At 39.2% G+C, this 23,415-nt stretch overlaps 1 protein-coding gene across 2 annotated transcripts in view; it reads left to right on the plus strand.

The window, feature by feature from the left end:
* Nucleotides 1-23,415, plus strand: part of LOC145443175 (uncharacterized) — a 132,498-nt gene that overhangs the window by 98,020 nt on the left and 11,063 nt on the right. For both annotated transcript variants that reach the window (XM_080321167.1, XM_080321166.1), the window contains exons 65-83: nt 291-504; nt 1,252-1,382; nt 1,632-1,769; nt 2,075-2,188; nt 2,694-2,860; nt 4,018-4,207; nt 5,646-6,003; nt 6,620-6,735; nt 6,995-7,138; nt 7,763-7,945; nt 8,915-9,016; nt 9,071-9,135; nt 11,337-11,522; nt 12,493-12,619; nt 12,678-12,744; nt 16,568-16,703; nt 20,046-20,175; nt 20,872-20,932; nt 20,999-21,093. In XM_080321167.1, coding sequence (XP_080177293.1) covers nt 291-504; nt 1,252-1,382; nt 1,632-1,769; nt 2,075-2,188; nt 2,694-2,860; nt 4,018-4,207; nt 5,646-6,003; nt 6,620-6,735; nt 6,995-7,138; nt 7,763-7,945; nt 8,915-9,016; nt 9,071-9,135; nt 11,337-11,522; nt 12,493-12,619; nt 12,678-12,744; nt 16,568-16,703; nt 20,046-20,175; nt 20,872-20,932; nt 20,999-21,093 — 2,724 coding nt within the window. The remainder of the gene's footprint in view (nt 1-290; nt 505-1,251; nt 1,383-1,631; nt 1,770-2,074; nt 2,189-2,693; nt 2,861-4,017; nt 4,208-5,645; nt 6,004-6,619; nt 6,736-6,994; nt 7,139-7,762; nt 7,946-8,914; nt 9,017-9,070; nt 9,136-11,336; nt 11,523-12,492; nt 12,620-12,677; nt 12,745-16,567; nt 16,704-20,045; nt 20,176-20,871; nt 20,933-20,998; nt 21,094-23,415) is intronic.

Below are 23,415 nucleotides of genomic sequence, written 5' to 3' on the forward strand. Positions count from 1 at the left end.
AATTTAATTCTGCGGGCAATTTGTCTTTAGAGCAAATCATAAGTGCTCGATGCACAAGGGTAGAGATCAAATTTAATTTACGCTTTTTCGGACAAAAGAAGTTCAAACTAACATAATGACCGGTGAATCTTGGCTTCCGATAAACTGATGTGGTGAATTGATGACCCGTTATATCTACCAATACATCAAGAAATGGTAGGGAACTATTTTGTTCTTTATCCACTGTGAATCAATTTTAACGAGTATATCCCAATTTTGCAGTTTTAAGAACATCCCAACATTTTTTACAGGTTTCATGCCATCCGACCTTCTGGTATTACCCACAAGTTTTCTCGATGGTCAAGACCTGCGGTGTAAACGGCCGTTGGACTCCCGAAGTACATTGTACGTCGGTCAACTGTCCTCTGCCAGTCCACAACAGAGTTGAATTCGAGCTGCTGGAAGGGTATACAGACATTTCGGGACACAGTGTGGGGTCGGTACTGAGAACGGGCTGTAAGCCAGGTACGGTTGACATTGTGATGCAGCAGAGTTTCACATTTTTCAAATTGGATTAGAATTAGAATCATTGCTACACAGTTTTACCAAGTTTGTCTAGAATTTGAATTATAGTTACACAGTTTTTTTAAAAGTTAGACTAGAATTAGAATGATAGCAACACAGTTTTTTCCAAATTATATTAGAATTGGAATGGTAGCTACAGTTTTTTTTCTAAATTAGATTACAATTAGTATGATAGCTACAGTTTCTTCTAAATTGGAGTACAATTAGAATGACAGCTACACAGTTTTTTTACAAATTAGATTACAATTAGAACAAAAGCTACACATTTTATTTCTAAATTTAATCAAAGTTAGATTGATATCTACAGTTTTATTTAGTAGGATTACAATGCAAATGACAGCTATACAGTTTTTTTACAAAGTAGATTAGATTTAGAATGATAGCTACACAGTTTTTTTTTACATATTAAATTATAATTTGAATAATAGCTACTGTTTTTCACGAATTAGATTATAATTTGAATGATAGCTACACAGCTCACTGTAGATTTTTCGAAATTGTATGCCGGTGACGTCATGTTTTGTTATACGATTGTTGATATACCATGTTCTTTCCAATTCTCTACTAGCTGCTGACGATTACCCCTGACGAGTGTCAGCCGAGAATATTCCTCTTTATTTCAACATGAATACACCATACAATTGTGAATTGAAGTTCTGAACCTCCAAGAGACTATTTGAATAACAGGCTACAATCCGCAAACTACAATTAGTTCCATCCGATGCCTGTCAAGTGGAAATTGGGATCCCAGCCCCAGCAGCGTACTTTGCAAACCAAAATCGTGCACTTCGTTTGCTGCCAACCCAGATAATGGCAAGGTAATGTGTTGCGTTAATATCTACGGTTGGGTGCTTTCTCTTGACAGCGCGACTCTGAGAAAACTGATTAGTCCAGCCTCCAATTCTTAATATTTGCGCCATGACGCTAATTCTTATTTTATTAATTTAATTTCTACTGATTTGTATGTGCTTTGTTTGTTTTTTTTGTTTGAATTTTTTCCATTTCGATTGAGACTTGTGAAATCGACTTTCCCTCCACGATTCTATTGACTGAATTCGAACTCGTAGATCGCAGGATCGAATCTCTTCAACACAACGTCAAGACTGCAGTGCGACGTAGGGTACATGATCTCACCGGGAGTTACTGTGATTTCGTCGCTATGTCTGGCCGACCAAACGTGGACAGTCGATTTGCAACTGTACTCGGTAAGTACCAGGCCAAAAGCATGGCGGGGTAGACTTAACGGTGATTGGATTTGAGATTGTTATAAAACCCAACTTAGAACATGTAGGTGGATTTCTCAGTTCTTTTCAAACTATTTTAGAAATAGAATCACTGAATTTACAAACACTCTAATATTGAATTACATTCCAAAGTAAAAATAAATACAAGATCAAGTTCAGCACAATACAGATATACTATAGCATTTTCAGGAAAATAAGAAATTAGACTACAATTAAAATGAAAGCAGACGAAAATTGTAAAAACGGTAATCTTATTATGAATTCAGTGCCGTCCACTGGTGTGCGTCCCGGATTATACGGACGTGGACCCTGATTTGCAGATTGTTACGCCTGCGAGCAATTATTCGTATGGAGAAGTGCTGAAGGTGGTTTGTGAATATGTGAGTAATTTTCCATGCATTTATTGCCTTTGTTAATTCCGCTGTAGACCCACGGTCAGTTCAGCACTCGACCGCATGATGCTGTGCTCAGAAACTTATCAAGATATGAATTCCAATCCCTGGGTTGTGTCAATATTTTCATTGCATTGGCTATTACGGTTAGAATATTCTCAACGCAATGACATGAGTGTCGACAAAATGTATCCAAAAAGATGAATTTGATATGTTTTGTGCGATTTCTGATCAAATTTCTGTAAGATTCATAACTACCGATAGTTTGTTATTACCAAACTGCTTCCAGTAATCTCTTTTTGGACTATACACATTCTACGACAATGCCTCTACGTTGGAAATGTGCCAAAATTGGTGTGCAACGTTTTTTAGGTAACCAGACAATTTTATCATGTAGCCGGTAAAATTTGAATAAAAAAATTTTTGAACAACCCTAAAGCGCACATACAGAATTTCTTTGATATAACTTGACCTTCTCGCTATACATGCTCAGGGTTTCAAATTTGACGATGGACGGACTGCCGGGTCAACTCTGTGTACCGCCGATGCCACTTTCAATCCACCTATTAAAGACTTTGCCTGTCTCAGTATTCAATGTCCGATCCCGGAAGATCTTGGAAGCGTGCGTTTGGATTTTGAGTCACGTGAAGTAGGATCCAGGTCAGTGTTTGGAAGAAATGATCGCTGGCTGTGTCAGTTATAAAAAAATAGCCCTACAGACCAGTGGTTATCATCTTTTTCCACCGGTGAAACTTGAAAATAAGTGCCGTGGACCGGCAAGCCTTCAATACTAATCAAAATTCACTCAATGTATGTATTGTAGCTATCCAGCTGTGATCACTCGTCCATGATATTCCGCTATGTCTCGAATAAGAAACTACTTCTTCTTGTGATTACTCGAGACTTCTATATAAGTGTATGTAACACGTGTTAGAGGATTACCTTTTACTATGATTATGAGACTCTATACGCAAACTACTGTACAACGTTCTGAATAAACCATTGTATTGAGTATATATCTGTTACAGAGAAATTCACCAAAGGAACAGCTTCTCGAGTTGAGTATTCAAGTATAGCCGAAATCCCAAGATATTTGGTCATCTACGCTTCTAATACAGATCACCAGAGACAATAAGCTCTAAATCCTGCAGTATGCAGCTAAAAATGAAATGTTGGAATCTTTATTTAACGCTGCCTTTAGATAACAGACGTCTGATATGTCGTTCTTTTGAATTTTCAGCAAGAAGAACTGCTGTTCAAATCACTATCCTTTAAAATAAATGCCAGTTTGCCGTTTGTTGGCCTCCATTTTACTGCTAAATGTAGCCAAACTGTAGCGTACTGTCAAAATATAACGAAATTGGTTTTAATGTGTCTGTGTAGCTTTCGCATATATAACTGTTCAGTAGGGCCGTTCCAAAATAATTTTTTACCAGATTCCTGGGATTCGCTCATTAATTTGTTAGGATGCCTATAAAAGTGCTGTACATCAACACTTGCAGCATTGAGACGCACGCTAATTCCAATGCAGACCATGAAATTCTATATTACGACGCCATGCTGAAATATATGTTTCAAATTTCGAAATCGATTCAAAATTTCGTGTTTCATTCTCTAATTAATGGAAAATCGTGCAACTTCTTGCCTTTTGGAATTGAGATATGAAAGTCTGATATATTTGTGGGGCCGGCAGAAAACTTGCCCCGGATCGGCGGTTGAGAACCACTTTCACAGCTGGTCCGGCTATCATGGAGCTTAGAGCTCCACAATCTTTTCTCCATGTAATTCAACAAATTCAGCTTTCCCATCCTATGCAGTTTGACAGTCCGATGCATGCCGTTCCATTGGATCGCGATATTTTCGCAGAAGAAGTGGATCTTGACGCAGGCCAGGGAGATGGGGGGCGAGTGTAGCAAGTATGGAACTTGGTCGTTTGACGAGGAGAATTTCAAGTGTTTGCGTATCCAGGAATTGCCGAGTCAAAGTCCGAAAAGCCAACCGTATCAGGTGCGGTAGGCGTTTTATTAGTGGGATGCCTTGTCTGGTTTACGGTAAAGTCAAATGGGGTGGTTTCATTCATATTTTTGAAGTAGATTTGATAAAGTCTCAAAGTTTTTGCGAATTTCACTTTAAATTTTTATGTGCTGCGGTTGTTTGCCCTTACGATACGTTTCAGGTCACTCCGAAAACTCTTCAAATCTGGTTAACGGCCAATTTTGTGAACGCTTTTTGTGGACCTTGACTTAAAGGAGTAGTATACAAACTAACAATCTAGTTACTTTCAGTAGTTGAAATTCTAGTTCTAGTCGCCAGTTCCGAAAAGTGAGTAGTTCTGGTTCTATTTACGCATTCTGAATATCTACTACCGTAATTTTCCAAGTATAGTACGCCCCCATGTATAATACGCACCCTCAAAATGGCGAGCAAATTCTGGGAAAAGCTTGTACCCATGTATAGTACGTACCCTGCATTCACAGTACATGAATAGCTGTGTTTTAGTGCGCGATGTTGTTCTGTTTTGCGATCTCACGGTCGAACAATCATGGCATAACCATCGCTAATCATTATGCAATTGACGACATTGTCTCTAAACAATAGTACAGAGCAGCCAAAACCTGCGAGGCTGGCGTCGCGATAGTTCGGGCCAGCGACACGACGTCTTGCGCACTAGGCCTATTACAGATGCAATTGCTAATCATTATACAAGTAACGGTATTGCCTCTATACGATAGTAGATAGCAGCCAAAGCCTGCGACGCGACATCTTGCGCACGAGGTCAGATGCGATTGCTCAGGCCAACGGTTATGTCGTGCCTGTTGGAGGTGCGACTGATTACTCAAGTGATTATATTTAGCGCACATGGCCTGTCGATGAATTAGCGAGGATTGTGTCCAGCAATCAATGAATGACCTAATTTCGCTCGCCTGCAAACGGCAAACCAACTCAGCAGGAGATTGCGTGCTGTGCAGACGACTCTCGGTAATTGGCAACACGCTTTTTTCTAATTGGTAGCGCGTTACACTGATAATACGAATTACTGGGCCGATGGCTGAAAGTGATGCGCGATTGGAAACAAACATGAAGAAAGGCGTGATTTCAAGTTTTTATCAAGGGAGATTTTTTTCAAGCGTGTTGTTCCCATGTATAATACGCACCCCCCGATCGTGAAAATTTTGCGGATGATACATGGAAAATTACGGTACTTCTAGTTCTAGATGCGAATTCTGAAAATTGAGTAGCTCTGGTTCTAGTTTTTTTTTCAAATTTGCAACTACAGCTAGAAATAGAACTACTGACTTTTCAAAATGTGCAACTAGATCTAGAACTACTCAAAAAATAGTCAATTAGTTGACCGTCAACTAACTAAATGGGTAGATTTTACAAGTCTGCATGGACCGCTTGGAACAGCCCACGGACCCCAGTTTGAGAACCTATGTCTTAACAGATCACGCACGTGCCCATATCGACGTCGAATTGGATAGCGCCAGAAGCAGACTTTGTCATGATATCATTTGAAAAAGAAATAGCACAGTTAGACGCGGAAGATATATTGATCGGAGACTTAGCCAGCGGCAGGGCAGGTTTATTTCAAAACGACACTAGCTCGGACGCATCCAACGGTACAGGCGGCTACAATGTCACTGTGGAATGCGAGTGGCCCGCATTTAATCAAGTTGGCGAATTCGTGAATTGTACGATACCAGACAAGATAACGGTGTCTAGGAAAGCTTCAGACGTTGAAAACTCAGTGGAGATGAGTGATAGGCAGAGTGTCAGTGAGGAATCAGATGCTACTATAAAAAGTGAGGTTTAATGTATCGTGTCTTTATAGCTGTATGCATTGTGTGTATCAGGGTGATTTTATTGAATTAACATGTTTTAGTAAGGCTACATGAGAATGCAGAAGTTTAAGTATCCCAGTATCACTCATTATGACATTACAACAGTATGAAAAACGTGGAAAGTTGAAATATACACCTTGATGTTACGACACAGAACATAACGCCAGTTGCACATCACATTAACAATAATTTTTGAATTTCCTACCATAGTATGGTATGGTGGCCATACCTGTTTCATTACACTTTGCTGTTGCTCTGGGTTGATCCATCCTTAAAATATATGCCATTTCCACAGAGTTTGCTGTACTAAAACAAATTCAAAAATGCTTTTGCAATCATCTCGAAGAGTTCATTATAGATGGCGGGTTCGATGTTTATAGTTTCCAAAACGAATACAAACTTGCTGTTCGCCCCTTACTATGATCCATCTGGGGAATAAGATCAGAGAAATTCGATTTGTGTTGGACTTCGCAGGTTGATAAACAATTCAATTCAATCTACTTTTCTCTGCACTGCCAATGTAATATTAATAGTTTATTAGTTTCAGAATAAATGTATTCAACTCTGTGTGTTACAGCTGCTTCCAGGAGAATGTCCTACCCGTCAGACTTGGTGTCATCTAACCTCACATTTCTGTGGGACGGTGACAGTCGCTCCGTATGGGCACCGGACATGGATGACAAAGATCCAAAAGTAAAGGCTCGGATTTTTTAAGCAAAATACTAATTTAGAGCGTTTTAGTATTCGGTTACAAATTGATTTTGGGAAGCTGTCACTTTTCAAAACAAAATCTCCGATCCTAGCGCTTCGGGCTTCGGTTTCAAATCAATTTCGGCACGCTGTAAATTTTTAAACAAAATCCTAATTTCTAGCGTTTCAGTATTCAGTTTCAACTCAACGAAAAGCTGTAAATTTTTTAACAAAACCCAATTTCGAACGTTCCTATATCTAGTTTCAAATCCATTTCGGAAAGCCATACGTCGTGGAAGAAATTTTGCTGATGGGCGATTTCGACGGCTCGGCGTACATCACTTTTTCAACCTCCGACGGTTCTTTGCCTTTGAAAGAGTACGGTCCGATTTCACTGGAACCAGAGGTTTGGTGTTGAAAAAAATTTTGTACCGTTTTCCTATGATGGTTGAAAAATTTTCGAAAGGTGGTCAACGAAGTCATCGTTAATGCTCAAGGTTTATTGTCTTTATTGTTAATAATTATCAGAACAAAGGTCTATTGCATTACAAGCTAATCAACTTCGCAACAGAAGCTGATTGATTGGTTTTCTAAACAACGATAAGATATTCACAATATTAAATTAATTGTGAAGAGTTATGTACATTGTGTTGCTGCTACTACTCAGAGTTGTAACCAAGTCACGAGTCAATCTCACTTTTATCGTTTAGACTCGAGTCAAGTCAAGTCATTTTCAATTCACCACTGAGTCAATTCTGAGTCCAAGTCAATGAGTAGAGGTACGAGTCCGATTTAGAGTGTTATGACATTAGCCCAAGTCATTGTGTTGACTGTTCAGTTTCGAGTTAAAGTCTTGTTACACCCACTTTTTAAAACTCATTTCAAATTTTGAAATTTAAATATTCTTAAAATCGAACCAGTTTCTAATTTAGAAACTTGATTCTGTCGAATTCTGATTCTCAGATTGCCAAAATTTTGATCAAAATGGCGACTAGCCGATTCAAGCTAATCTACTTTTTGATGTTCTCAGCAATCCCAATTGCCATCTCAAGAAATCGGCATCGCACGTCACGAGACTTTGGCCGATTACGGGAGATTGCTCATTTTATCGGGGTTCGATTCCTATCCGACCACTATTTTGGAGATCTCCTTCACGAAACCCCCGTATATCCGAGAATTCGGATTGAACACCGATGTCGCCAAAGCCATAGTGGTAAGGAAATGGTGATACTCTTTTTGAGTCTGGTGCAATTTCTTATCCTTGCCGAGAAGTGTTCCCCGTGATCACCACCGACCAGTGATCCAAGTGAATATGTCTAGATTTTTAGTGTTTCACGTGATCATCTACTGTGGTCTCCATGAAACTCGATAGAAGCATAACCACATATAAGCCTATAATAATCCAGGTTATGATATGGGCATGGGTTCTCAGGGGGGCACGATCAAAGGCTTCTATAATGAATTGTAACTAGGGCAATTTTTTTTTGCCAAAAAAACGGGAGATTTTGACCTAAAGAATAAAAATTTTGACTTTTTGACCAAAAAAAATGAATTTTGACCTCACGTATGCAAATTAGGTGTTTTCGCACATAATGTTAAAATTGTACTACTTATCTTCATTTTTGGATGGAACTGTCTGTCCTTACGCAGTAGTTTGGCCTAACAAATTTTTGCATGCAAAAACTAAAATTTTAACAAAATCTTGCCCTATGGAGAATTCCAGTAGTTACATCATGTAATATGTCTAGACGACAATGGTGTCTCCATCACGGTTATTGATCATGCGCTTCTTGATATAAGAACCATGCAATGCCCAAGAAGTCTTGCTACAGTTTTAGTTCTTAAATTTAGTTGTAGTGATAGACAGTGGTAAAGTGGGCATTTTTATTGATAGATTTAGACATAAATTGAGGGGTAATTAGACATCGACTGCTGCACCGATTACCTGTCTTCATTGATTTCGTTTCGCTCGTCAGTATTTAAACAAATACATTTTTGTTTAATTCACCGTAGCCAGGGTCTTTTAGAGCCACAGTCTGGGAGCCATGACTCAGAAAAGGTTGAGAACCGCTGGGCTGCAGTATCATAGGGTTAGGGTTATGAATGTTCTCCACAGACCACAGACTATGGTGGTCGTGTGGAACACTTCTCAATGCGGTTTGATATTTCTGTTTTACGACAGGTCGCGGCAGGAAATATACCAACAGATTACTTGGCCTTGCCAATCTCGCTGATTCTGGTGCTGCTGATAGCCGCGATTTTGGGCGACATATTTTCCACTGAAGTATGTGGAAATTTACCATCACGCACGCTTTTGTGTAAGATCATGTCTTTTCAGACGTATCAGCTGACTTGGCGTTCCAGCGGATTTACGTTGCAGTACAGATCGAAAACACTACCCAGGTTTTTAGAATACTGTATGATTTTTACAGTACGGCGAGCTTACTCTAGTACAGTGGTTCCCAACCTTTTTCGTCTCGTGCCCCCCTTGGCCGATATTTGAGCTAAAATTCCCCCCTATGAAAAAATTGCCTGTGACTAAAATTGTGCTTTTTAACGCGCAACCATGTGTTGACTGAGCGAATAATGGCCAAACATATTCAGATACCGTATGTCCGAACTATGGCGAATGCGCACTAAACTTTGGTAAGGTACAGTCAAATTTGATCTGTTTTTGACCAATCGGGTAGCCGCTGACGAAAAATAAATCATTAAGTCCGCTTGCAATGGACTTGAGTTGAATCGGGGAATTTGGTACGGTAAGTTTTTCACGTTAGCTTGTAAGTTGGCCTATAAAGTTGAACAAATTTCACTAGCGGCCTTGTGCTGAATTCGGCTTGACATTTTCCTGCTTAGTAGCAATTTGGTCGAGAGGCTGTCGCAGACCCAACGAAATCGTCTCGTGAGCCTCACTTATCATGGGGTGTAATAGCTACAGAAGGCATTTAAACATATACCATACCTATAGCTTGAAATGCGCCAAAGAAACATACAATTGTAAAGAACTAATTACTACTTAACAGTTCTATACCATAAAAATATGAAAACCTTTTGAATCCAGTGTATCTTACTTCTTCCAATACAATGCCAAAGCCAGATTCCCCCCTAAAAATGTCAGAATTCCCCCCCCCCCCCCCCCCCCCCCCCGGTTGGGAACCACTGTAGTATCATAGTAAATGGCACAATTTGCCACCTTAAATACTATTTTTTCAAATTTAAACTTATAGTTTTTCCAAACCTCCCGAAGTTTTATTTCAAATTTAGCCCAATTATCGTGGAACCGTCGTCTGTCTTGTGCAAACATGAACTGTAGGCTAGTGATAAACAGCATTAAAATGAGATTTATTGAAAATAACATGTTACTGTTTAGGTAGAAATTGGGAAGACTTTTATTATTTCAAAGTAAATTCTGTGGATGCATTTCTTGAAATTGGCGGTAGTGTGTTGAAAATTCGTGCTGTCAACTTGATGTGAACGAGTGCCGAAAATATATTTCCTCTAATATTGGCGGTGGCTAGTGTAATAAAAACAACAGTTTTGGGTATAATCGCGACGTATATGTTTTTACCGAACGTATAACGCCCAGCCTAGTGATTTCTATCTTTCAGTAGGGTTTTTCAAAAATATCATTTTTCTTGAAATTTTTGGCTATACGATAAAATTGTAAAGCAGGCTAAAAAAACGCAGCATTTGAAGAAAATAGTGTTTACGGCGGGAAACTCGTTAATTATCAATTATACCACTACCCACCAGGGTTGTAATGACTCGAGTCATGACTCGACTCGTGTCAGACTCGAGTCACGATTTTCGGATGACTTGACTCGACTCGAGTCAATCTGTGTATTGACTCGACTTGGACTTGAGTCATTGCGCATGACTCGAAGCAAGTCATTGACTCGAGATTCAGACGGCGAAGACCGACATTTCATTGTAATTTCGAAACCATCACACTATTGGGATTTCGTTTGTTGGTGCTGGTGCTTAAAAATGCGACCAGAAACTGCTAAAAGTGAGGAAAATTGATATATTATAAATGCGAACCATTCAATATCACCAAACAGAGTTAAAAAGTGGGTTTAGGAAGACTTTAATTGGAAACTGTGCAGTCAACACAATGACCTGGACTCGGACTCGAGTCATAATACCAAGACTCAGACTCGATTCTCTGTTCGCTGACTTGGACTCGGACTTGACTCGGTGGGAATTGAAAATGACTCGACTTGACTCGAGTCAAAAATATAAAAAAGAGATTGACTTGTGACTTGGAGCCTTGTGACTTGGTTACAACCCTGCTACCCACCATAAATACTATTACTGCAAATCCGACATTTTCAACACTAATATCTTAACTTCCACTGGTTGAAGTTGAGCCATATTTGCTATGCACCGTTTTTATACGACTTGACAATTTCATTGGGCGGACAGTGAAATTAAAACTAAAATATTAATAAATTAAAAATTCTCTAGCTCAAATAGCTTCGCTTTTACGAGTTGAAATTGAACCATATTTGGTGCGCAGGTTTTTTAACCAACGGAACAATTTTACCAAATATGCGGTAATATTTGAAGAAAAAAGTTATTCATGTACGACCCTACCGTTTCAGCTCCAATCCTGGACTGTTTTTCGAGATTGTCCCGATTATGAAGAATTCCAATTTCTGCTTTGCGCGCAACAAGAGAGACAGGGAGCCGACTTTCGTTTGCGACCCGCAGATCAAGACTCTCAAATTGAAGCTGTCTTTGGCTTCGTGCAAGAGATGCCCGCGACGCAAGCACTCCATGAAACCTTGGTTGGTGACTTGTGTGGAAGCCAATCTGCTAGACGATTTATCGATTATGTGTACTTGCGAAAAGCCGTTTTTACTCCCCCTCCCACTAAAATTGCAGCCACGTTATTTTTCACATTACATCAATATGTATAAATAGCTGTACGATTGAATATGTTATTGATATTCAAATAAACTCCAATATTTTCATCTGACACTCGTCAGGGGTAATCGCCAGCAACTAGTAGAGAACTGGAACGAACATCGCATATCAACAATCGTATAATCATACATGACGTCACCGGCATAAAAAAATTTAATTAATTGAGGCGAAAAGATAGCTTAAGCTCATTATACTATTTTAGATAGTTCAAAAACCAACACATATAGATAATTCTAGGTGTCTAATTGGACTAATTATAGTGAAATGCCAGTATTCTAATCTCATATTTGTAAAATGCTTCTTTCCCCCAATTTTAATCTAATTACTGAACTGTTTCTATGGTCTGGTCATGGCCTATGGTCAATTCTAATATGATATGACTCATTCGACTATCATTCAGCAAATTTTTTGACATTGGTAATGCACACCCCCAGAATTGTCCAATATTTGCAAATGGCTGCAAAAATCTTTAAAATCCATATTTTTTGCGATTTTGTTGCGGAATAGAGATTAATTTGAAAATCCGATTTTTTTATCAATCACACTGCTTCAAAGTACATTTTGCAACAATTTTTTTGTGTGAACGGAATCCTACGTGGATTTTCAAGTCCGCACCACCAAATTTTTTTTTTTACATAACTTTTTTCCTTCGAGTTTAGAGCGAAAAAGTTGATTTTTTTCAATTCTTTGGCCCCAGAATTTAATCATTAGACGTTTTAATTGATTTTCCACCATCATTAAAGCTATAATTAGCTATCATTGTAGCTATAATTCTAATTGTAATCTAATTTGAAAAAGCTGAAAATTTTCTTGTCGTTTTTCTCCATTCAGGGACATACAGAAAGTAAAAGTGGCATATAACGGAACAGTTTGGACAGCGCAAAAGGACTACCTTCTAAGGCCGGACTCCACTGTCTGCATATTACTGCAGCAACCCGACTTATCGAAAGGCTACAAAGTAAGCTGCACAGCGTAACACTTAAATTTGGTTTACGAGGAATATTTCGTTTTCACAGACCAACGGGTTGTTAAGATTCTTGAAGCAGCATTCCTTATCGTTCCTCTGTCCCATCACGGATTTAAGTGAGTTGTAATGTGACTTGAGTCATGACTCGACTCGAGTGGGGCTCGTTGACACGGCTTGACTTGAGTCAATTTCTTAGAAATGGAAAATGTCTTGACTCGACTTGTACTCGAGCCATTGCTCAGTTTAAAAATTTTGAATTTTTTATAATTTTTTTTTTTTTGTAAGTTTGAATGTCACTAGCTACCCTATGATATTGATATGTGGTCTACAAAAACGATGCAAAACAAATTTGACTCAATTCCAACCGGTATAAGCGAAGTTATTTGACTTTTTTGTTGATTATTCTCGGACTACCCACCGTCGATGCTATTTTTCCAAATCAAAAATTACCAACTGCCATAACTTCACGTCTGCCGATTGGAAGTGCGTCAAATTTGTTTTGCATCGTTTTTGGTAGACAACGTATCAGTTTCATGGGGTAGCCAGTAGAATCTGTAAAAAAGATTATTATTTTATTTTAAATTGAAAATTAAAAAAGTGAGGAAGCTTCGCGATTACCAGTTAAAATGAATTCAAATTTGGTGTGCATCGTTTTAGGGAAACCTGACGATTTAATCGCCTAGTGAGCAATGTTCCCTCTAATTTTTCACGAGTCTGCGCAAACACGTCAACTTACTGCGCAGGCCCATGAACAACAGTGCGCAACCAGGCCCCTCATATGGTGATAAACTGAACTTCTCGGCACCTACGGTTTTTACCGCAACTTCTCATCTACATTGGGTGTCCCTTAGTGAGTGTATAAGCTAGACGCGTGTAGCGCGAAAATTTTATATAATTCATGATTGAATCGGTCAATATTATCGGGAATTACATATATTGCTATTAATACTTATCCTCTCTATGCTCACGTAATCAGATTTACCGGTAGAGCTGATCGAGTGAAGTGTGTTCGAAAAGGTAGGACCCCTAAATAATAATCAAACATCTTCGGGCGTACCCGTTGGTATAATGACTACGGTACGTGATTCTATTTCGTGTCCTCCTATCTGCTGTGTCAGAAGATATTGAAATCACCCAAACGTACTAAACTAAGACGTACACGGTTTCAAATTGTCATTTCTTCTTTGAAAAAGTTGCATAAATTTCCAAAAAAATACTCCATGATTCATGTTTATTCACGAAATAATTTTGGCTCCCCTTTGAGTTCGGGTCCCCCAATTGGGGGGTTTGGGGTGCGGCAGTTAGGGTCCTGTGCGTAACCCAGACGTGCGTGTATCCATTCGAGTCATATGATTCATTGATAGAATCAAAGTACTGCATTTACATTTAGTTTTATTGCAGGACACCAGATAATCACATTATGAGTGAAGAAGGAGAACTACGCTCTAAACATGATGTGGTCTCGACTTGAAGTTAAGCCATAGAGGGCATTTATTTTCAGAAAGCCACCACGTTTAAATATTTTCGGGATATGCACCATAACACACGTGCGACTCTGTGGTGTCGCAAAGGGTTAAGAAGCATTCACGCGCAATAGCGATAAACCTCGACATCATGGATATCGCTTGTGTGCTTTGGTGCATATTTTGAGGGGGATTTGGCTTCAGTTCGAGTGCGGTGGTTTTCCTAAGAAAATGTATGCTATTCCTTTCCATATTTTGCTTCTAGGCATATTTTGCAGAGCAGACCTTTCTCGCTCGAAAAAGAAAAATTCTCAACGAATTTTACAATTTTTTCTTCCGTTTTCACATGCTCCGACAACCATTTCATGTTAAACGAATCACACTTATTTGTTAATTTGGCTTGCATATTATCCTATCTCACCATACGTGATCAGATTCGCCTGATGGAGGTGATGACTTCGAAAATTCACGTCAAGTGATTGTACAGTAAATCTTGCGCAATGTTCATGCCGCGCGAAGAATATTATTCGTAAGTTTCTCGCAGATTAACTTTGAGCTAGCCCATTGTTATTTATAACTTTGTTAAACCATGTTATTTCGCCATTCCCAGAAAAGATTGCGCTATTGAAATGAAATCAGTATCGCTCACGCGTACGATACCATACTAAAAGAAAAATCTCGTTCGTGAGGCGCACGTGATTGCAGATTCTGATTTCTTCACGGAGCGCAATATCTACTTTTGCGGGAAGCACTTGTACCTCGGCTTCAGACTTCAGCGATAGCACTATTTTCCCCTGGCTATGTTCGCTATAATTTTTCTGCGCGCCTGCGCGGTCCCTTGGACAACAGTGCGCAACCACTAAAAAAAAATCATCACTTCGGATTTTTTGTGCGCAGACTAGATTTTCTGTGCGCAGAGACCGTGTCAGCACTGCGCATTTGCGCACGTGCGCAGCTTAGAGGGAACATTGCTAGTGAGCAAGATCTGGAAAAAAGTTTTTTTTAACAGCCCTAATGTAATGTTTCAAAATGTGCTGTGGCCCACCTGATATCTTAGAGTCATAATCCTGTTTAATGCGTGCGGTCATGGACAGCGCCATTATGCCCATTTCTCTAAAATATGCGCGTTTTTCTCGAACTGATGATATTTAAATCTCGATCTTCCGGGACATGAAATTGCGCGAAGCGCGAAAAAAAAATTAAGTTGAATAAATATCCTCCAACAAACAACCAACGACATAATCTGGGTCGTTGGGCCCCTTTGAGTTCCCCAATTGGGAGTGTGGGTTGCGGTAGTTAAGGCCCTGGTAGATCATAAGCTAAAACTCCTAAGTATGTTATTTTTGTCCGCTGCTCCATTCTCGTCGCGAAACACAATGATCAAATCCCTGCAGTGTCTGATTGGGACTTTAGTGATACTATTGCGGGGAATTTTATAATCATTCTGGGCCAGCATCGAACAATTCATCGGTGGATGGAGTACTACAGAGAAGTGAAGAAAGATTTTTCTATATGCATGATGTACTTTGTAATTATTGTACCAAAACAACTGAAGTTGCGAGGTCAGAATATTCAATCCAATGATACAATCCATTCCTGTGACTCTTTCATTATGTACAATGATTTCCAGGCCGGACATTAAACCGACTTCAAAGATTAATGCGCTCCGATAAATCCTCAATCCAATATGATTCGTTGAGGTGGTGCAGTATACCTCCGCCAGAAGTGGCTAATAATTTGCAATTATGGCTAATTTAGCTTACAATAATACGGCCTGCCGAAGTACAGTAAATCTGTGCATCAATTTCACTTCATTGCGAGTTCATTGCATACCGCTTTCAACGGCATACGGCATATGACGCTGCCGGAATACTTGGTTGTTTCAGCATTATCTTCCAGTTATTATACGCTTGAAATTATTTTAGTTGCTGTTAGCCGTAGGTTGTCATAGCCAGTAGAAAAAGCCACCGTTTCTCCCTAACGTTTTCGATTTGTACATGCTGACTTCATACGTGCCACTACGTCTAATATGGGTCGAAAGAAAAGCTTTATAGCTATGTAGCCTACGTATAATTAGATAATACGAATATATTTTTAGCGAATAACATAAGAAATATGACTTAACTTACATAAATTTTGAAATTTTCTAAATAGCTCTGTGGCCCACCTCAAAATGCTCTGTGGCCCACCCTTTGAGAACCCCTGCTCTAGATATTCTATTTAATAATATATTGATATTGACTTCAACTCGAATATTTTCGGCTGACACTCATCAGGGGTTATCGTCATTAGAGAATTGGAAAGAACATTGTATATCAACAATCGTATCACAAAATATGACTACGCTGGAATTAAATTTAAAAGTTCTGTATCTCAATGGTATCTTCAAATACTCTCGATATTCTGTCTGCGAAATCATCACATTGATGATACGGTCCTATCAGAAGTAGCTCTTAATTTATTTCATTTTTGGCAGATCACGAACTCAATTCGTACGTGTCGTCGCTAATCCACGTCTGTACCTCGTTGCTGGTGGCTTTCGCGGTGGCAGTGACGACTCACCTAAATTTCAAGCACGACCCAGACGCTAATGTGTTGCTTGAATCAGATTGGTTAGTATCTTACTGCGGTTGATGGTTATGTTTCAAGATGTAACTGTTTGTAATTTGCTTACAAAGTGATGAAGCTTCTATTTTAATTTTATTTAGGTTTCCATGGTATTGGTATTTCGTCTATCCAAATCCACACATCCGCTGTGTGATTGGGATTTTAGTTCCATTATTGTGGGGAACAATATAATCATTCTGGGTGAGCTCCAAACAATTCATCGGTGAATGGGGTACTACAGAGAAGTGGAGAAAGATTTATTTAATATGCATAATGTGCAATGCACATTGTATGTCTTGTACCAAACCAACTGAAGTTGCGATTCAACCAATGATATAATCAATTCATGTGACTCTTACGTTATGTACAATGATTTCCAGGTCAGACATTTTCAACCGACTTCAAAGATTAATGCGCTCCACTAAATCCTCAATCCATTACGATTCGTTGCGGTGGTGCAGATACCACCACCAGAAGTTGCCAATAATTTGCAAATATGCCTATTTTTATCTTGCCATAATGACTTGCCTACGTACAGTAAATCTATTCCTCAATTACACTTCATTCCGAGTATTTTGCACACCCCTTTCAATGCCATGCGACATATGATCCTGCCAGGATATATGGTTGGTTCAGCATTATCTTCCAGTTATTATACGCTTGAAATTATTTTAGTTGGTGTTAGCCGTATAGGTTGTCATAGCCAGTGGGAAAAGCCGACGTTTCTCCCTCCCGTTTTCGACTTGAACATGCTGACTCCATACGTGCCACTACGTCTCACCAGAGTCAGATGATAAGCTTTACGTAGGCTACGTATAATTAGATAATATGAATATATTTTTTTGTGATTAGTAAATCAAATACAACTAAACTTACATTATTTCTAAAATTTTCTAAATAGCTTTGTGGCCCACCTCAAATGCTCCTGTAGGCCATGGCCCACCCTTTGAGAGCCCCTGGTTTAGGGTATGATATAAGGCATTTGATGTCACCCGGCCACAGTTTTAACCGTCTCCCGCCGGCGTGGGTATTTTTACCCATTGCCGTTAGAGGGAAGCGTACTGTATTAGAACCACTATATATCCCGTTCTAATCGTGCTAGGTCGCTGCTGTTCATGTCTGCGGATAGATATTGTTTGTGCAAGTTCATTGATACCATATTATTTGATATATATTATATCTAAGACGTCGAAATCGGATATCAAATACCGTAGATAAATATGTTGCAAAATACACTGTCTCGGCAACACGCGCGTCATTGACCACTCTCAGATAACGTACTGTATGTTTTGCTCTAGCCGTCTTAGAGCATAGTTGTTTCTTTCTGTGAAAAGCTAGTGTCCATACAAGTTCACACATATCTTCGTATCTGATATTAGTTACATATAAGGTGTTATAAATCTATGTGATAGGCCGCGTGACAAAGATATCCGCCGACCGCATCATTTCGCGGAAACGCGCGTTCCCGATACCCATCATATACCCTGTCGTATATTTGGTTTTATTCGTCATAGCCAGTTGTTGTAGTTTGTTTCTATGAATAGTGCTTGTCAGCTTCTGATTTTCTTGCTAAAACAACTATGCTAGTTATGTCTGCATCGCTCAAGGTTGCATTTGAAAACCGGGAAGAGAATTCTCGCAGCCTACCGTACCAGCTTCAAGCAAATGGATGAATACTGGTCACAAAACGGGATATGTATCGAGTTCTAATAGTGATATACCTTCATAGATTGTGTCTGTGAATAGTTGCTGCCTATACGATTCTAAATAATGGCTAATGGTCAAGTATAATTCGGAATAAATACAATATTACTCAGCGCATATACCTACGCAAAAGTGTTCATCTGGATATACAACGAGCTGTCGTATAACGATATATATTTTTCGTTGTAGTAATGAAAGACATTTACGGATTGTCTCTTTCAATAGAACTAGCCAATCTCCACCTTCAAGGCCAAAATAAACAACATTAGTTATGCCTATGTCACCCCAAGGCCGCTTCTAAAAATCGTGAAGAGAATTCCTGCAGACTACCACACTACTGTCAAACGCTGGGACGAATATCTGTAACATAGTGTGTTATATCCTGAATTTTATCGGTAGTAGACATTCTTAGATTGTTTCTGTGGAGAGTACATGCCCATAAGATTATATCTACATCAGACTAACAGCTAATAGTGATGTATATATCGCAACAAGACCAATTCTACACGCTGTGTATTCCCCGCAAACGTGTGTATCATGTCTGTATGAAGTGCTACCAACTAACGTCATAAACCTTACGTAGTAGTAAGATATGCGTTTGTGGTTTGTCCTTATGGTTAGGTCTTGACAATCTCCGTTTATCAATACTAAAGTGACCCATTTACGTGCTCTATAAGCTTTGTAAATGCCCTGGAAGGCTACGCTACCCAATAAATACACGCGCGTCACTCACTCACTCGATGATGACTCATTCACTCTGCGGCCTGGCGCGTGTTTATTGTGCAAACCGTCAGTATTGTATCTATTGGATAATGGCGATATTAGGGCGTATTAGATCGACTGAGCCATCTCCATAATCATGATTTCCTCGCCGATATGATTCACAAGAAGCCTATGTCACCAGATATCCATGTTAAGGTTTATAAAGAGTACAGTAAATGTAATACGTTTCTCATCAACGAATTCTCGGCTTGCTCTTGATATAAGTGGCCAGACACAGTGCTCGAAATGATTTGAGTTGCGCAATCGGATGCGCGTTGAAGTTCTGAATCGAACGACACCTTGTTTGACGTGTTCCAATCCCATTAAGGTACAGTTTTTCGACTTTGAAAATTGAAGTAAATTTTTTCGAAAATTGCAGCCGGCGCCAATCGGTTAAAAGAGTGGCTCGACTTGACTCGAGTCAAAGCTGTTAATGCTGAATGGACTTGTGACTTGGTTACAATCCTGTATGGTAGACATACATCCTGCTGGCATTATTGCTAAGTGAATTACGTTGTTCTCACAAACACAAGCTACAAAATAGGACTTTAGCAAAACTGAAATATCAACGTAAGTGGTAAGTAACGAAATCTTGTGTCTTTTTCCGAGCGCTCAAGTAGGTTTTGCTACAAGTTGTTATGTTTTTTTATGGCAAACCAGGCCTAGAATACATACTTTATGGTTTCTTGTGAGCTGCTGCTTTTGCTCATAATCGAATCGTGACTTTCACTTTTGGAGCTACCTTTTATTACATCACGAATAATCCTCTGAGCTCTTGCACTGTCTGAAATGCACATTTTACTGGTTTAGTGATTAAAAGCTGTTTTTTAACATAAATTCAAGTTCAAATTTTAATCAGGTTCAAATAATTTTTGTGCTAGGTATCAAATTGTTATGTCTAACCTTCTGCCGTCGTTTATCGTGGGATCGTGCGTCGCAACGATATGTCTGCTGCTGTTGAGAGTGCGATTCGTGGGATATCCCTACAACAAACACGCGGAAAAGTTCATGGTAAGTTTTTGGCAGGGCTGGGCTCATTGACTCGAGCACTCAAATCTGAATCGAGTAATAAATGTAACGAGTGAGTAGGTAGAGACGATTTTTTGGAGTACTAAACGTATATGCCATCAAGAGTAACATTACCAACGATAATTATGATTTTGATACTTTTTAACGACGTGGAAGCCTTGAAACCACGATTGATTTTATCACAGCATCAGAACATGCAGTACGAATCCATAAATACTACATCAAACGATCTCTTTTAAGCGATTATTTGATATTTCATGCCATATTTAGTGGTACGATTGATGACATGCAATGTTCTTTCCAATTCTCTACTAGTTGCAGACGATTACTCCTGACAAATATCAGCCCAGAATATTCGGGTTCATTTCAACACGAATACACAATTCAATTGTAAAGCTACCCATGTTAGTGAAAAATGACACATCTGTGAAGTCGTGCTTAACCCACAGCATTGTCACAAAGTGCAATGAAATAGGTATTGTCGAAAAGATATCAAATTATTTATAGTATTGGCATTTTAGTCTATAGACAATTTTGAGCTTTCCAACCAACCAAACTGTTCTGTAATCTTAATGAGTGATGCCAGAAGCCTAATACTCTATTGAGATTCGAATCTCTCAAGCTCTTTAGTCTTGGTTAGATTTGAGCTTATACCTAACTGATCTTTACCGATTTAAGGCGTTTTCAAAAGAGGCCCCGACAAACCGCATCAGATCAAAGTTGGCGTTGTCCAAATCCGGTGAGATTGATTCGTGTATAGATAGTTACGAGAAGTCTTGTGTAATTTTACGTTTTGCGTTATTAGGCACAAAGGGAACCCGTTCTGACTGTCTACATCTGAATTCTTCTAACGACAAGCATGGCGCAGTTCAAAGTCTGTCCGTATACAGTACAGATCAGGTGGGTTTGAGTCAGTGATGGTGATAGATAAAACTATGGACGTAAGTAGAAAGTATTGTTTGGTCGCTTTCCCTCGCTTCTATGATTGAAATCATCACAGCAACCCTCTATGGCATCATTGCTAGGACTGGGACAGACTTTCGCAACTAGCAAATTCTCAGCTTTTTTCTAATTAGATTAAATTTGAATTGTAACTACATATTTTTTTTCCAAATTAGTTCATTTTCATGATGACGAGGATGGCAAATGTCTCTAGAACAATCTTGGTTCAGTTTTGTTTTGTAGTATTTTCAGAAAAAAAGCAGAAATTTGAATGGAATTGGAATCGGAGCATAAAATCATTTCTCAGATTAGATTAGATTTAGGTTTTCGAAGTGCGCAACTAAAACCACAACTGGAACTATTCACTTTCTAAAATCCGCACCAAGAACTACTCACTTTTCAAAATCCACGACTAGAACTAAAATTTCTAAAAAACCGGTGGTTAGTTGACAGTCCAATCAGTGTATTGACTCGAGACTCAAGAGGGCTTAGACCAGTGGTTCCCAACCTTTTTCGACTCATCGCCCCCTTTTCAAACTCCACACCGATCATCGCCCCCCAAATATTGGGAGCCGAAAAATGGGCATACAGACTAAGACGACTAAGAAGAAAGGTCAACTTTTCAGCTCGACCTCGAAATTACACTTTTCCAGCTAGATTTTGGTGAGTTGACTAAAAAAAAAGGTGATTTCTCCGAAAAATTTCTATCATTCATGGTTGAATCGGTCAATATGATCGGGAATTGCATATATATTGCTGTCAATTTTTATCCTCTCTCTGCTCATGTATTCAGATTTACCGGTAAAACTGAGTGAGGTGTCTTAGAAATGTAGGGCCCGTAAATAATAAGTGAACATATTCGGGCGGACCCGTGAGTATAATGAGTTCGTTACGTAATGACATTTCGTGGCCTGTCTGGTATGTCAAAAGATATTCAAATCGCCCATATGTACTAAACCAGAGGTCTCAAACACGCGGCCCGCGACACCATTTTGTGCGGCCCGCGACACCATTTTGGAATTTCATGTATTCACCAATATATTCAAGGCCTGAAGGTCGTATCGCTGGCCACCATTTCACAGCATTACTTTCTTACACATGAAAATAAACTTCTGTCTGTCTGTCTGTCGTATATCTTTTTTAGATATATAAACTTAAAGTTCACGTGCAGCTACTATAAAATAACCGAAATCTCAACAAACTTCACTATCACATCACTTTTAAAAGCTACCATGCTGTGGAAGATCGACTATTACGTCTCATTTCTAGTTTATAATGATACGACATGACCCGTTGATGATTCGTGACTGAAAATTATGATTTGGTTTGATGCGACCTTTTCGTTATTCGATTTTGGATTGACTGGGTGATTAAATTAAAATGACTCGAGTTGAGTCGGGTCAAACGTCAAAATCAAAGAAGGACTTGCGACTCGGATCGGTGACTTGGTTGGTAAGCCTATGGACGCAAGAATCTGTGATACTGTCATGGGGAATAGTAATATATATGAAAAGGATGTAGCATGAATTGCGTGGGGTAGGCCTATATAGCTATCTAATCAGGTCAGTATGGCAGCCATTGGTATTCTGTGACCCCTGTGACGTATAGTTGAATATATGCTAATTATGCTATGTGTTGTTTGTTCTCTTTATCCATGTTATTATCGTTGGCGAGTAAGATAGTAGTACGCTCTACAGCTGTAACACCAATGAATTCTTCGCCGATTGGACATTTCGATTCCATGGGTTCTTAACCAGGGTCCGTAGACTCCATCGGGGTACGAAGTACCACATCAGGGTGTACGAGATGCATTGTGGAATTAGGCCTATATTCTGTGGAATATATTCTGGGCCAATTGATTCAGCTGGAAAATAGTCCCCGCGCTGCGCGCGATTTCATGTGAATGGGCTTTCTGATTTTAATATAGGTACCATCAGAAACTGTGGTGTAAATGGACAGGGGCTACTAGAAATCATATCGGAAGCACAAGGTGTACGATCGCTAAAAAGGTTAAGAAGCAATGCTATTACTATGGCTCGATAATGATTATATTTAGGTTGTTATTGGTTATTGATATATTCCAATATTAATCGAAGGCAAAATCGAACGCTGATTTAAGTTTGACTTTGGCAATGACAGTAACAACAGCCGATACTTATCACGACTTTATCAAAACCAGGATTATGCTACACCGCTAAAATGCTCTGATATCAGATCAATCTTCAGTAGATTTTAAAATATTTTACATAGAATTGTGGCACGTTAAATGTCCACTAGCTG

The sequence above is a fragment of the Botryllus schlosseri genome, chromosome 7 (genome assembly GCF_051294905.1).
Source record: "Botryllus schlosseri isolate E-star chromosome 7, Bs_hap1, whole genome shotgun sequence".
NCBI classification, from domain to species: domain Eukaryota; kingdom Metazoa; phylum Chordata; class Ascidiacea; order Stolidobranchia; family Styelidae; genus Botryllus; species Botryllus schlosseri.